This window comes from Lepidochelys olivacea, assembly GCF_965140295.1.
Source record: "Lepidochelys olivacea isolate rLepOli2 genome assembly, chromosome: 2".
NCBI classification, from domain to species: domain Eukaryota; kingdom Metazoa; phylum Chordata; order Testudines; family Cheloniidae; genus Lepidochelys; species Lepidochelys olivacea.
The window spans coordinates 150,717,063-150,729,446 of NC_140412.1; the positions used below are offsets into that span (position 1 = coordinate 150,717,063).

At 41.3% G+C, this 12,384-nt stretch overlaps 1 protein-coding gene across 1 annotated transcript; it reads right to left on the reverse strand.

Annotated features, from left to right (window-relative positions):
* Window positions 1–4,947: 4,947 nt before the first annotated feature.
* IRX2 (iroquois homeobox 2) lies at window positions 4,948–10,615 on the reverse strand. Its single transcript, XM_084620347.1, has 5 exons — window positions 10,002–10,615; window positions 8,047–8,452; window positions 6,844–7,548; window positions 6,079–6,146; window positions 4,948–5,414 (listed from the first exon to the last, which is right to left on the reverse strand). The coding sequence occupies exons 1-4, from the start codon at window positions 10,242–10,244 to the stop codon at window positions 6,103–6,105; spliced, it is 1,398 nt and encodes a 465-aa protein (XP_084476473.1). The 5' UTR covers window positions 10,245–10,615; the 3' UTR covers window positions 4,948–5,414; window positions 6,079–6,102.
* Between the last annotated feature and the right edge of the window lie 1,769 nt (window positions 10,616–12,384).

Genomic DNA, 12,384 nt, shown 5'->3' on the forward strand with positions numbered 1-12,384 from the left:
ATGCCCCACGAGACAACCGTTGCAATGTACTTTTTTTCTCCTGCAACCTACCAAGTTCCAGAGCAGATTGCTTCCCATCTTAATCTACTAACGCTAAATTATCTTGCAGATTTTAAGGGTGGCCGAAAATCAAGCCCATTTATTTTTTCTCCCGCGAGAAGATGGCAGGGGTTAAAATGTCCTGTTTGCCCTTTCTCTTAATCAAGCAGAGAAAAGCAAGAACTGCTGGCACCTTATGGGACTCAGACCTACTGCTGCTTTGAGCAGCCCGCACCCAACCAACTTTGATTAGCCTTTTTCCAGTTGCTGTTTGTTTGGTTGTCATTTCTCCCTTTTCCTCCAGAATTGTTATTTATGCCCTGAAACGTGAACGTTGCGAGTTTTGCTATTAAATGGCGTCTTCTACATCGGGGTGCTTCTCTCCCCCGAGAGCTGGGCAGAAGGGGCTGCCAAAAGAGCAGGGGGAAACTGTCTAAATCATAATCAAATCAGCTTCGAATTCATTACACCAGAGCATTAACTAATTACCAGATCAGAGAGAAGAAAAATAAATATTCCTTTAAATAACTGAAGGTAATTATAACCCTGTTGTTGACATTAACGATTAATAATTGATCAGAAGTTAGACACAATAAATTGTCAATTTATCTCCCTATAAAAATGCACATACTTATTTTTCTGTACATTTAATACAGAGCCCAATTACCGTATTCGCATAGCTGCTGCACAGGGAGCGAGACATACCATTCGCATTTAGCCATTTCTTTATTTTTTTTTTAAAGCACGCACAATTAATTTACTCAAGCACTTTATTTAGCAAAGTGATTTGACAATGCCGCCTATTGTAGTACGGTTGTGAGGAACTAAGGTTCAGGTGAGCTTCTCTCTCCTATTAAGGCTACTTATATTTCCCAGATTACAGCCATTAAAAGTAAACTCCCGTTTCGGAAGCAAATGTCTTTTGCTTAAATCGGGATAGTCAAGTCCCTACATTTCATGGCTTTTATTTTTCTCGGGAAAATAGAGTAGACCTTGCCCTGACTGGTACAAAACAGTGAAATTCGCCTCTGATTTATTCGGTGGGGGGTCGGAATTGTTCCAGATTGCAGGAGTCCAGCTGTCACCTCCGCCAGACTGTTTACAGGTAAAACGCTCCTTTAAAAGGATACATCCTGTCATAAGAACGCTCGCTGTAATTGTTTATGGCCAAAATATAAACGCGCTGTTAGAAATTCACCGTTTTGTTGCCGTGTTTATTTAGAGTAGGCGTCAAAGGGGCAAAACAATATTCACAATTCAGAATAATTAAGTTGTCTTATTTATCTAGTATTCCCAAATCGGAATGCATAAATGCATCTGAAAATACATCCGGGACTCCTTTTTTCCCCCTTTACTTTTTGCTTTGTTTTTTATCTTCTTTATAACCCAGTAACGTACCTGAATTTCCATCTGCCGGGTTAAAGAGAAAGGCATGAATTTTACAGCACTTCATTTTTTTTTATCCTACAAGAAAAAGGATGTTTTTCGTTAAGTCAATAAGCAGAAGATTGTGCATGAATTAGGGAAATATTTTAATGCATAACATTATCAAACGATATATCTGTAAGTTAATCTTTTTTTGCAAACGTTAATACGCGATAAAAATCTTCGACTTAATCGAATTTCTGCTGCGGTTTATTAACGGGGCTAGGTGGAGGTTTAACTAATTTTAAAGTGCGATGTAAACAGTGACAAGAGAAGAAATTTCCAAAGCGGGATGGTTTGGGTTTTTTCGTTCTAGCTGGCTAGGAATGCCTGTAATTAACGGCTGTCTCCTCTGCCGGGCCTGGGGCCCGGTTTCTCATTCCTTATGTACCCTAAACTCTCGAGCCCGTCACTGGCAGTCTGGGAAGAGGGACGCGCAGGAAGTTCAAGATGCGCCCCTCTAAGGACAGAGGCAGGGACAGGCTTTACTGTGTGATGGCTTGTTGGATGCCCCTGATGGGCTCGGTTGTGTCTGGTAGCAGGGAGTTACACACACCCTGCTCTTTGTTTCTTTGCCTAAGATTGATTTTTTTTTTTAATCGCGATCTCCTCAAAGAGTGTGTGTGTGTGTATAAGCCCCTGATCCCCTTATTTTTTCCTCTACCAGAGCTCTTCTCTTATTAGGTCTGCATGGTTTACATGCAGAGTCAATGGAAACCGAAACGCTGGTGTCTATAACAATGTATGTTAACTCTTTCTTTAAACTCCTTATCTCCCTCAAACCGTGAACTTGTATTCAGGAGCAGCTCACATCCTTTCCTTTCTGTTTATGGCCTGTGCCGTGTCTCTCCGTCTCCCTCCCCCTCTCCCAGCCTCAATCAAACAAAGGTGGGTGAAGTTCTTTTCAACTTTCAAAGGCAGTTGGTGAGCAGCTTTGCTGAAACAATAACTCTTTTTACTGAGAACAAATGGTGACATTTGAAGGGAGCAAGGAAAGGCAGTCCAAAGTGGAACGCGCCTCTGTTCCTATTTGACAACAGCACCAGTCCCTCGGGGATCCCACCTGAGATTAAAGCTTGAATTTCGGTAAATCAACTCTAATGAAACCTCTAGCCCTGGAGAAGGGAGGGTTTGTTCTAGCAGTTCCGAAACAAGCACTTACAAAGATGGGGGGGAGGGGAATTTGGAGTAAATAAAGGGATGGGCGTGAGATATTAATCCCAACGGGCTGATTAGCGTCAATATGAAACAAACTGTACACAAAGTACTCTTTTATTGTCCAAGTGTCTTTCTTTCCTTCCTGAAGTAATCACACTGTTTGTGCCAAAAGCCTAACACAGACACGCTTTCGTCCCGCTTTTAATTTTAATTATTAAACATTAACTGAGATGGGCAATGGAATTCTTGTCCATTCGTTTTCTATTAAAAATACATTTGTTTGCCAGATCTTTTGGGTGGTGTCCATCTTGATCCGTGAGCACTCATGAATTTCTCAAAGAGGATGATAGAAACCCATTGGGTTTTACATACATAGTGAATATTTAAAAGCGAGTTCCCCAAGTCTTTCTACTTTCCTTTCCAGAAAGAAATCCAGGTCTAAATACTAGCAAGGGTGGGTAAATTATGGAAATCTTTTATAATTCTTTGGGCGTATAAACATCAAAGGAATGTCGTTAGCCTTTTCTAATCTCTGCCACAGCGTTTGGTTTTTACCAATTGCAATGTATACGTTGTGTCCCCTGGAGGACCTGGGACATAAAAAGTGAGTGGTGGGGGTGGGGGGTGAGGTGGAAAGGAAAGAGTATTAACTTAGAGATGGGGAAAAGAGGCTTTAGTGCAAATGCCTCAACGGAAAATAAAAAAGTTCATCTTCATAACGTTTCCATTTTGCACAATAAAAACAGGTTTGAGATGGATGCAAACATTTGAACACAATCAATATTCCACATTTGTCTAAAGGCAAAGCATTCTCTGAAGGATTTATCGACTTTTTGTCAATTGTACTAGGTATTATATGCAGACCCAGAGTTGCGTTTTACTTATAGGCTAAAACGTTGCTTCATGTCACCCTGCAATATCTGAAGTAGGCCTGCACCGCAAAGATCTTTAGTGTACCTATCTATGGACAGCCTACAGTTTCCCAGAACTGTAATACTAATTTCTGCCTTCTCTGACATATTTTTCTTAATCAGCTTGACATCTTTGTAAGTTACCAATACAAGGTGTGTTGTTTTTTTTTTTAAAGTCCCTTTCCCTACTTAGTACCATCAGGATGTATTTTCTGACTCCAGTCTAGAATAGCTCTTTATCCAGTTAACATTCCCTGGGCTGCTGACTGAAGTATCTAAGATCACTTTCAAATGCCCTTTCTAACAAGACCTGAGCAAGAGGCCACTAATTTTCACTGAACAAAAAGCCACTGGAGAGAGCTCCGTTTGTCAATATCAACTGGTCCAGCAATTTTCCATCCTCAGACACATCGGCCTATCTGAGCTGGCAGATGTTTAGACAAGATTTTATAAATTGTTCAATATCAGACCATAATGAACCCCAACTGACCATTCCAAAGCAGCTAAAAGCATCCAGGATCTCCCCTGCTGGGATCTAATAATGCTCTCATGCTGGAACATTATTAATCATGGAATAAAATAGATGAGCCTCTTGAAAAATAAGTGTATGATTGATTAAAGGGCAATCTAAGAAGCTATTATTCTTGTTTTATAACCGTAAATTATATTCACTCAATTTATCTTTTGGGGGAAATAAATGATTGTTCGTTTCTTTTCTGAAATTATATTATATGGGGATTCTCATTATTTTACTGAAAATTAAAATGATGGGGTATCTGTTCTTCTGAGTCTAATCAAGGTGGATCTCTAACAGGACTACCAAATTATAGATATAATTCATGCAATTTAGAAGAGGAAAAAACATAAAAAATAGAGTCTGGAGTATTTTGTTTTCTTGTATTTTCAGCACTTCTGGACATAACTTAGAATTAAAATAAATGATTGCTTGAGCTATAGCAAAGTAGGGTGAGTTATGAAGATTTTTTATTTATGGAAAAGGAAAATAGCATTGGAAAGTGCTAGTACTAAAAATAACTGCATCTCTGCTAGCTTGTAAAAAATGTGCATGCAGGTGTACCTTTATATCTATCTATAGCGATATATCTATACAGAACAACTCTGAGCTTTAATTAAATAAAGCATGTATTTGCAGTTTGTTTAATTGGTTTAGGCTTTTTACATTCTAAAAAATTATGAAGTGAAATTACGACTACTATCAATTTTATGATTTTTCTAAATAATTTAGTATTTTAGGGGGAAATGAACCAAAAACACCATATTGTTGCAGACTAGTCTGTTTGTTTTTATTTACAATTGAAGATATAAATTAGTAAAGAAATCTTGTTAAACAACCAAAGATTGTATAACCATTAATGTTTCAAATAAAAACCAGGCAAAATTTATTTACAAAAGTTCAAATTTCATTGCAATACAACTTGCATAAATTACTAGAAGCTTTTATATCATTACAAAAATAAATATCAAATTTGTTTCCACTTTGTAAGTACTCAAGTTCTCCAATCACATCTTTGTTATCTCTACTGTATACATCTTTTACAAATAAATTTTACAATAAAACCTATCACACCTATCGAATATATACCGTGGCAATGAAGTGATCAATTCAAGATATCCTGAGAAAAACAGATCTGTTTTCAAAAGTAACACATACATTGGGGAAACTATACTATACCAGCAAACTCACATATGTCCAACAAAATTCTGGTTTAATAATTAGAGTCTGTAGATTTAATAGTGCTCTGTGGTCTTCCTTTATACAGTGGCACAAGATGTGATCCGGATTTAGAGATTTGTTCTATATATTAGCTCGGGGAGAGATGATGGCTTGCTGACTTTTTTCAAAGCAATTGTGACACCTACCTGTGGACCAAGGAAAAAACCAGATCATCCAAAATCCTTCAGTTACACACTAACACCATTAAACTGGGGGGGGGGGGAAGGGGAGGGGTCCTAAAATGCTTACTCTTTTATTTTCTTCTCATGAAAATATTAGTTTTAAAAGATCTATAGGATTTTGGTTAGTCTTAAACATAAACGGTTGTAAGGATGCCATTGTTACCAGACATCAAACAATTCAGAGATACCATAACCTCCCAGAAATGCATGCTGAAATCTTATAATTGTGCTTTTTAATTTTAAATATTTACAATGTACAATTCTAATAATATCTTAACACAAGCGCCTTACCTTATAACAATTATTAGAAAATTAATTTAAAAAGAGATCTCAAGATATCTCTATAAAATGTAAGTATTCCTTTATTTTTGTTTTACATAAGGTAAAAGAAAACCTTAGGTCATATCAAGGAGTTGGGAACCCTCTAAACTGACTTATAAAAGAGTATAAAGCAGAGAAGAAAAGCTGTAATAAGGGATTTTAAAAAGACCAGAAAAGAGCATATTACTTTGTAATCAGACTCTTATGTAATGAAGCAGGAAATTAACGTTAAGCAAGTTTACAGCTGTGCAATATGTCTTGGACCTGATGCCAAATGATCAGTGTAATAGAAAATGTTCTCACTTACTTGCATTGCTGTGTGATTGCACTTCTATAGGTATGGTTGTACTCCTACTGTGCAGACGTCAGTGGGATCTGTCAAAATATAACCGTCAGTTAGTCACAGGACACAGCCAGCTAACTAGATTATACAGTATGTGAATGTCCCAAAATTCACTTGCAGAAAATTCATATCTAAATCATTTAGAACGTCTACATTAATATTTTATAATTGACTACAGTTTGGATAATGGTGGTATCAGGCTTTTTTTTTCCTTTTTAAAATCAGACAATTATATTAATTTGTTATACTAATTTTAAAACTGTATGGGAAAAATAGAGGTTTTATGATAGACCTAATTGGGTAATCTGGATCATTTTATTTTCTTTATCTTAAATCGAATAAAACTATATTTAACTCCTTAAAATTAAAAAAAAAGTTAGTGTCCTGTTTTACTAAACGCTGCACAAAAGGTAAAGATAGCAGCGTTTTTAAATTATATGTATTAAAGGGTTTATTTTAAACCCTTTTAAAGCTACATATTTAGCCCACTAGATTTTTTTAACTCCTCTGTTATTTCTTTTTTCTATTCCTTACATACAAAAAAAGGGGGAATATATTTTTAAATTCCCAAAATATATTGTTGTCTAGCTCCAGCTCCTTTTTCTTAAGTATTGTCGGTTTGTTTGTCTGCTGGCCGTAGTGGTGTTTGTCCAAATAAGCATTCTTTATCTACAGTGTGTATAGAAGTCATGTTGCCTTTGGGAAGAAAAGAAGCAATCAGTCACCTACCTTTCTTAGGCTCATAACTAGAGGGCCTGTAATGTTGTTCTAGCTGGTTAGTGATCGTTTTCAAAGAGTCACTGCTCTGTTTGTGAACAGAGCTTGTATTTAGTACAGTCTGACTTAGTCCCTCGTTCGAAGCCATTGCTGCGGAGTTATATCTCAGGATCCCCTGGCTCTGGAGTGCGTTAAAGTTCCCATAGTTTGTATAATTGGTATAAAAAGGAGAAGTGTAATAAATGTGCCTTCCTAAGAGAGAAGAGGGAGAGTAGGCAGAGCTGTGAGAAGTAGAAGAGGGGGTTACTGAAGATAAAGCCGGTGGCTGACAGCTTTGGCCCAGGTTCTGGTTTTTAAGGTCCGAGGTGGCTATTTCAGCTAGAGACCAGAGCTTGGGCTTAATGGCCTGTATCTCGGAACTGGGGGAAATCCTGTTGTCCAAAGTAGTCTTATTGGAGTTCCTTGACGCGTCCTCGTGGGGGTGATTAAGGAGGGGGGCTTCCACTCCGGTGAGGGGGGAGGAAGTGACAGGCTTAGCGGGAAGGTCTCTCTCTGCTTCATCATCTTCATCCTCGTCGTCCTCGATGTCCTCGTATTTGTCCTTGCACTCTGATCCGGACTCGCAGAGCGTGTCCCCTACTCGGCAGGGCAACTTCTCCCCGTCAGACTCCGCGGAGCAGGAGTGATCAGTGAGCGAATCAACCTGCAAGCTGATCCCTGCAAAGGCAGCAGCCGAACAGACAAGGGTACAGTCAGTTATATAGACTAAAGAGAACAGGAGAGAAGCAACCACAACCACTGATAGGAAAGCGACGCTTGTAATCAAATCCTTTTATGTATAATTATACTTGTAGGAACACTCCCACCGGCTATCACTACGGCTGCATGAAAGCAGCTTCCTGTGTGCGCCCGTACAAAAGCACGACAGGCATTATTAACGCAAATGCTCCGGCTAGCTGTTTTAGGGGAATGGCTCATTGCAGAATTAGGTCAATGTAAACGGTCTTTGCTATCGTTATTAATCAGTTAAAGGTGAAGATAAGCTATTGAGGGTAAACGGCATAGAGGGGATGGGACATGAGTTTTAAATATATCCCGCAGCATCCCGGTTACAATATGGGAAGTAAAAGTGCATTTAAATAAATTCTGGCACTTGCACATGTATCCCTTTGGGACCTTTCTACCTAGTTATAGTACAATCGTGTTGTGCCTAACCTTCGTCCTCTGCTGAAGTTTCATTGCTTTCCTGCACCTTATCTGAACTTTCCTCCTTACTTCTTGCTCCATCCCCTTCGTCTTCATCTTCATCTTCGCTTTTGTTCCGGGGAGCCCAAGTCATTTTGTTCTCCTTCTTGAGCCTCCTCCTGGCGTTGGCGAACCAGGTGGAGACCTGGGTGAGGGTCATCTTTGTGATGATGGCCAGCATGATCTTCTCGCCCTTGGTGGGGTAGGGGTTCTTCCTGTGCTCATTCAGCCAGGCCTTCAGGGTGGCTGTGGCATCTCGGGTGGCGTTTTTCCTGTAAGCGGGATCATTCAGCTGGTAAGGGTAAGCAGGACTGCCATAGGGATGGTAACTGATGGCCCCGGTCATCCCAGTCGTATGAGCATCGTAAGGAGAGCCCTGGAAAGGGCAAAACAGTGGGTTGGCAATTTGTTATTGCTGCTAGTCATTAGTAAGTTGTCAAGAAAAGATCAGTGATTATATCTGCATTGTCTTGGATTGGTGTCTCACATTCCTATTCTAATAGCAAACAAGGGTACCCAAAGGCCTTTAAGATCTTGTTTACCTCCTCCCCCTCCCAAACCGCACACACTTTAATCGCTGATCTTTTAATCTTCAGTTAATTTTAGTTCCTTGTAATTGAATATTTCCCAAAATTATTTGTGAGTCACGCAGACATTTTAAAAAGGGCCTTACAGGTAGTGCCTTACTATCTACGTTTCTCTCAAAGGTTCAAAAGATGTTTCCTTTTTGCTATAGAAAATACAACAGAGCCACCGCTTAGCAATTCACTGCACTAATGCATTGCAAATTCAACTCGCAAATCAGAAGATATGCACCGTTTCGAATTGTTTAAATGAGATGTAATTAGCATTTTAATTCGCCCTTTAACGTTTGCATTGCGCTTATTTAAGTCTGCGTAATGGAAGAAAAGTTGAAGATATTACTAAGGAAGTTGATAACTTTAAGGACGTTTAAAAATCCCAGAGAAGGGAGAGTTACGGCCCCAAAATCACCTAATGTTCTTAATACTTGACAAACACACTTTGCAACTTCCAGCCACTTGTCTACTGGCTCCTCGACAGGAAAGTCAGGAGGGGCAGATCTTTCACATTGCATTGAACTGAGACTGCACGACATTTCTGCTGAAGTATTTTACACCCAGAAAACATTTGGTTTTCCGTCGGTTTATATAACTAACCTTTCTGCCACCCCTTCCTGGAACCAATCGTAACCAATCTGGAGTCTCCGACCTTAAATTCCTGATGTGTGTCTATATAACTGTAACTATATATATATATATATATATATATATATATATATATACACACAGAGAGACACACGCAATTTCAAATGTTCCTTTTAAGTAATGACAACAAAGTGAAAGCTGAAGCTGCGGCCACCACAACCATCTTGGGTACGAGCGAAGCTCACAGATCGCAAACAGATGCTTCTTTTCATTCCTAAAATCCAGTTAAACTATTAGCACAAAACGCATTGAAAGTAACTGAAACCTCACCGGGCTCACTTCCCGGAGCTCCACTAATCGTTGGCTTGGAAAAGCAAGAAAAAAGAAATCCTCCCCTCTCCTCCCGCAGCACAAAACGCAGCCACCAAACTGCTTCAGACAATGCGGATTCTTTACTAACGGACACGCGAGCGAGGGCAGGCTCAGTTTTATGTTTGCAAGCCCCGAGAGCCGCCAGGGTCCGGTCCGAGGTAGTGCCAGGGCCCCGGTCCTCTTCTCCCTTTGCCCCGCTTGGACACCTCGGGTCTGCACTCTGAGCGTGGTGTTGGGAAAACATACGCTGGCGGCTGAGTTTGTGCTCAGCGCGTGGCTGTGCAGCCCGGGCTCTGTTACTGATGGTGCGTGTGTAGGAGATAGGGGCAGAGGAGGATGAGGATGAGGATGCTAATGAAGAAGGAGAGGATTTTTCTCGGTAGTTACCATGTAGGAGGGGAATCCCGTGGCGGGGTCTGTGGAGTACTGGAGCGGGCTGGTGAAGCCTGTGGCCGCCGCCTGGGCTGTGAAAGCTGCCGATCCCGGGTAAGGGCTGAACGCCGAGCCTGACGAAGACCTGGCCAGCTCCTCGCTCCTGGGGGCCGCCAGAGCCGACGCCCCGTACGTCGGGCAGGAGTACAGAGCCAGCGAGCCGGGGGGCTGGTAGAGGTAACCCTGAGGATAGGACATGGCTTGCACGGGCGTGCACAGGAGCAGGGAGGGGGCGAGGGTGACCGGCCCTGGCGCTTCTGCTGCTCCTTCTGCGGCTTTCGTGTTCCCGCTCCCTCTCCCCGGCTGGCTCTGGGCAGCTGTGCAGAGAATGAGACGTGTCCTACTGGCCCCCCATGCACCTCGGCCAGCACCACAACGGCGGATCCGCTCAGGAGGAGAAGGGCATGGGGAGAGGGGAGAAGTAGCTGGGTAACGACAAGGGGGAGAGAGGAAGCAAGCCAGGGAGAGAGGGAGGGAGAGAGCCCGGCTCAGGAAAGTGGCTGCTGCATATGGAGTTCTGCCCGCCAGCCCGCTCCCCCAGCGCCGGCCAGCCTGTATTTTGGGGGAAGTATAGAGTCTAGAGTGAAGAGTTAAGGGAAGGAGCACTCGAGTTTCTGAGAGACATTGGAAAGCAGAGCTGTCCGTCACAGAGGCTCATCTGCATATTCCGTCGGGCCCGCCCCTTCTCCTTCTCCATCTCCCCCCGCAGACGGAGGGAGGGAAGCAGGCTGTTGTAATGGGTTACAAGCCACCCTCTCTGTCTGACAGCGAGCACACTGCTGAAGCCAAAGGATGATACCGCTGATCAGTTTCTCCCGGCTCAGAGCCACAAACACGCTTGCACACACTCCATTGCAATAGGTACCCATGCACACACTTTCTATCTTCTATATTATCACAGACTTGCGCACAGGGCTTGTTAGTATATCGTGGGAAAGCACAAGTACAAGTATTGCCCTGTGTATGGTGAAAAGGCGGGAAGTACACACATGAATAGACTGAGAACACTATATGATTGTCAGTGTATGACAACAATAGCTTTCTACTTTGATAACAGTTTTTTTTTCACAAGCAGCCAAGCTACCTTAAATGTTCACATTAAATCCTCCAAGGAAAAATCTTTCAGCTTCCATTCTACTTGCTCTGGTGTTGGCTGCCTGGGGGAGAGCCCCAAGTGACCCTATGCAGGGGTACAACCCTTCTCTTTGCAGTTCGGAGAGGAAGCCTATCAGAACAAACATTCAGGGTATAATTAACTTAACAAATAATATAATTTCTGCCCACCACAAACACTAGCAGTTCTACAATATACCAGAAAGGAGAGGATGAGGTGAAGGCATTGGTCTATATTTTCTCAGGCTGACCGGTCTTGAGAGACTTTTGAGAAGTCTGTGATTGACTGTACACACAAGCCTTTGGATCTGGAATTGAACTCTATTATTAGTGAACTGTGATTAAGATACAATTCGTTTCTCCTCTCCTCCTTACCTTTCTAAATCCCTGCCTTCCCATAAGAACACACCTCATCTACCAAAGGTGTATTGCACTGTACACAATCCACTTAAATATGGATTTCCCTACCAGTCTGCACTATATCCAGTTTATTACTTGCTATGTCTCTTGCTTGCATGTACTGTAGGCCCCTGTGTGTGTGTGTTCTCAGGTACTCACCCTTATTCAGTGGCAATCCATCAGTGAGAGTTTTACTTAAAGAATACAGGATCAGGCCTTGAGATATTAATCTAAACTGTAAAATAGTAATTGTTGAAAATAACGACATTTTAATGAAATAATTGCCACAAATAGGCAAAACACTAAAGCCTGAAATAAACTTCTACACTGGATCCTGTACACATTAAGCCATGTATTTTGTCTTCACTACATAAGTGAATGAGCATTTGTCCTTTATTTAACCAAATACAGTAGTTTAAAAAGTGCAGTCAGCTTTAAAGTTAAATTCTTTACTAAATACCCCATATCATTACAGTAGATGGGGGAAATACATCAAACCAAAGTACACTGGGGGAATCTATTAGAAACTGACAGGAAGAAAAGATCGCAATAACTGAAGAATTATGGGTCATGGGGGCCGACTGTCAATTAAACCTGCTGCTAATAAAATAATACACTCTGAGATGCTGTTTTAATAATCTTTCTAATACAGGTTCAGTGTGCTTTCTGGGAAACTTGCAGTATTAAAACTATATAGCCAAGTATATGGATGTGTGCATGTTTTAAGCAACCTATGTTTGTTTTTGTTTTTCTTTCCCTGTGGAACCCCCTCCATCTCCGCGCCAATTTTCCCTTCACCCTGCATCCAGAAGAGATCTGGCCACTC